The 2,397-nt window shown below is 39.5% G+C and overlaps 1 protein-coding gene across 1 annotated transcript; it reads left to right on the top strand.

Annotated features, from left to right (window-relative positions):
• The first annotated feature begins 1,755 nt into the window (after positions 1-1,755).
• LOC149821497 (uncharacterized) lies at positions 1,756-2,193 on the top strand. The gene has a single exon (XM_089981959.1). The coding sequence runs from the start codon at positions 1,756-1,758 to the stop codon at positions 2,191-2,193; it is 438 nt and encodes a 145-aa protein (XP_089838085.1).
• The last annotated feature ends 204 nt before the right edge of the window (positions 2,194-2,397 follow it).

Here is a 2,397-nt window from a genome sequence, read left to right as displayed (position 1 = left end):
TTTGTTTTTTCTTTCTCTTTTTCGCCTTTTATCAATCGATGTTTTCTTCAAGATGATGATGATGACATCTTATGTGTAAACTTCGATGAGAATTTGCAGAAGGAAACTCTATAAGTAATTTTGTATGTATGAAACCACTATCAGTTATACATTTACGTATGCTATGGGTATGTATATTAACACATGCATATTTATTGCAAACAAACTATATACGATTTCGTCATGTATATTTAAAGCAATGCAACAACTAATACTAGACGCGTCGTCAACCCTTATTTCATAGTATATCGGTTCTCTTATATATTTATTTTTTTTATTTACTCTTGTTGCTTCGTGTTTTAACCTTACTATTATCACTTTTTCGTTCAACAAAGTTTCATCCGCCAACTGTCATATGCCACTAGATTTCAAGATGGACTATAATGCTGGGGTAACGAAAAGCCAACATCCATCTGCAATAACAAAACAATGCCTTAATGACACTCACAACTACATACGTTTTTCAACAATAGCATAATGGCACTTGTTGGAATGTTTGTGTTATTATTTTTTTTTCATATTGCCTAACGAAAACGAAGAAAAATAGAAGACTGTAAAAAGAGATGACCGACAAATCCCCCAATGAGGCCCACCAATGATCGAACCAGTTGATCGATTTATAGTTATCTCCACGAGGTAGGAATAAACCCGAGAATATTTTGTAACACAAGTCAAGAACGTGAAGGCGGCAATGTGTTGTAATACAAGCTAAAAACCAAGGCAGGAATCTGGACTCGCGGGAATGTGCAAAGCTATTTATGGGAGGAGATTTCCTTCATACACATATCTATCTTACTTGAGGATGTTTCCGTCAAACATATACCTATCTTTTTTATATGTTATTTATCTTTTTTATGTCATTTTATTATAAAATGGGTAACATTGGCATATGAATTATCGCGGGTCCTAAGATATTCCTCCGTACACACCCGAACACACGAATTTGTCTTAAGGGGAGAACACACAACCCCCTCTCTCTCTCTCTCTCTCTCTCTAGAGAGAGAGAGAGAGAGAGAGAGAGAGAGAGAGAGAGAGAGAGAGAGAGAGAGAGTTTATGGCTTCTACTGACACCATGAACTGCTTCTAACCAGGGCGCCATCAAGGCCTTCATTTAGATCCTTCCTCTACTCGGTTCTCCTCCTCCTGCAATATGGTTCTTCCTTCACCATAAACAAAACCTCATGCTTTCATTCAAGAACAGAGGCGGGGGTTACAAAGAGAAGGAACGAGGTGTCAAAGAAGGCCATTTTCATCAACCAATGGTCATATCACAAGAGGATACTCCTACTCTCCTGCAAGATGAGAAAACCAGCACCTCTCAAAAGAGACGACCAAGCTAAATCCATTTTTCTAACACAAGCAACCAATGTCAATACTGCCGAGCTACCAAAGAGAAGAAACTGTGTGCCCTTACATCAATTCCACAACAAGCCAGTTGCCAAAAAAACAGAAGCAATCACTTCACTCAGAACAAATATCCATCAATGCACAATGTGCGGTGAAGCCTTCTCAAGGCCCCATCTCCTAGACCACCACCAAGCCATAAAACATGCAGTTTCAGAGCTCACTGAAGGAGACTCAGGAAGAAACATACTTCAGATCATATTCCAAAGCGATTGGATGAAGAGGGAGAGACATCCACAAATTCTAAGGATCCTCAAGATACACAACAGTCCTAAAATCCTCAATCGGTTGGAAGAATATAGAGAAGCAGCGATGGCAAGAGCATCAAGAACAGGGAGTAGGAGGCAGCAGAGATGCTTGGTCGATGGTAATGAGCTCTTAAGGTTTCACTGTTGCACTTTTGCTTGTTATCTTGGCTATGGAGGAAACGACAGCCTTTGCAATCAGCGATTTTGCAGTGTTTGTGGGATTATAAGATCTGGGTTCTCTTCAAAATTGGATGGAATTTTCACATATTCAAGCAGTGATAAGGCACACCCATCCATGGCCGAAGATCTAGAGGAGGAGTTCTCCTTCATGAATGCTAAGACGGCTATTCTAATCTGCAGGGTGATTGCTGATCGAATTGCGCAAGACCAACAACTTGATTTGAAGGAGAGCTATGACTCTGTGGCGGGGCAGTGGGGGGGTTATTCAGGTTTGGAGGAGTTATATGTGTTTAGTCCAAGAGCAATTCTTCCTGCTTTGTGATCATATATAATATATAAGTAGTCTTTTTTCCCCCTTTCTTCCTTTCTACGTGGTTTAGTAATTTCTTTAGCTTTGTATAACCTTGTCATCCATTGTATAATTCTTAACCGGCCTTCAAGGCGTTTGTAAATCAAAGCAGACAACCTATCGTCAGTTTGTCCGTTTATTCCAGTTATATATGTGTGTATATGAAATATTGTCCAC

This window comes from Nuphar pumila, chromosome 12 (assembly GCF_984573655.1).
Source record: "Nuphar pumila chromosome 12, dmNupPumi1.hap1.1, whole genome shotgun sequence".
In the NCBI taxonomy this organism is placed as follows: Eukaryota; Viridiplantae; Streptophyta; class Magnoliopsida; order Nymphaeales; family Nymphaeaceae; genus Nuphar; species Nuphar pumila.
The sequence above is the reverse complement of the archived record's forward strand: the minus strand, read 5'-3'. Positions and strand labels throughout refer to the sequence as shown.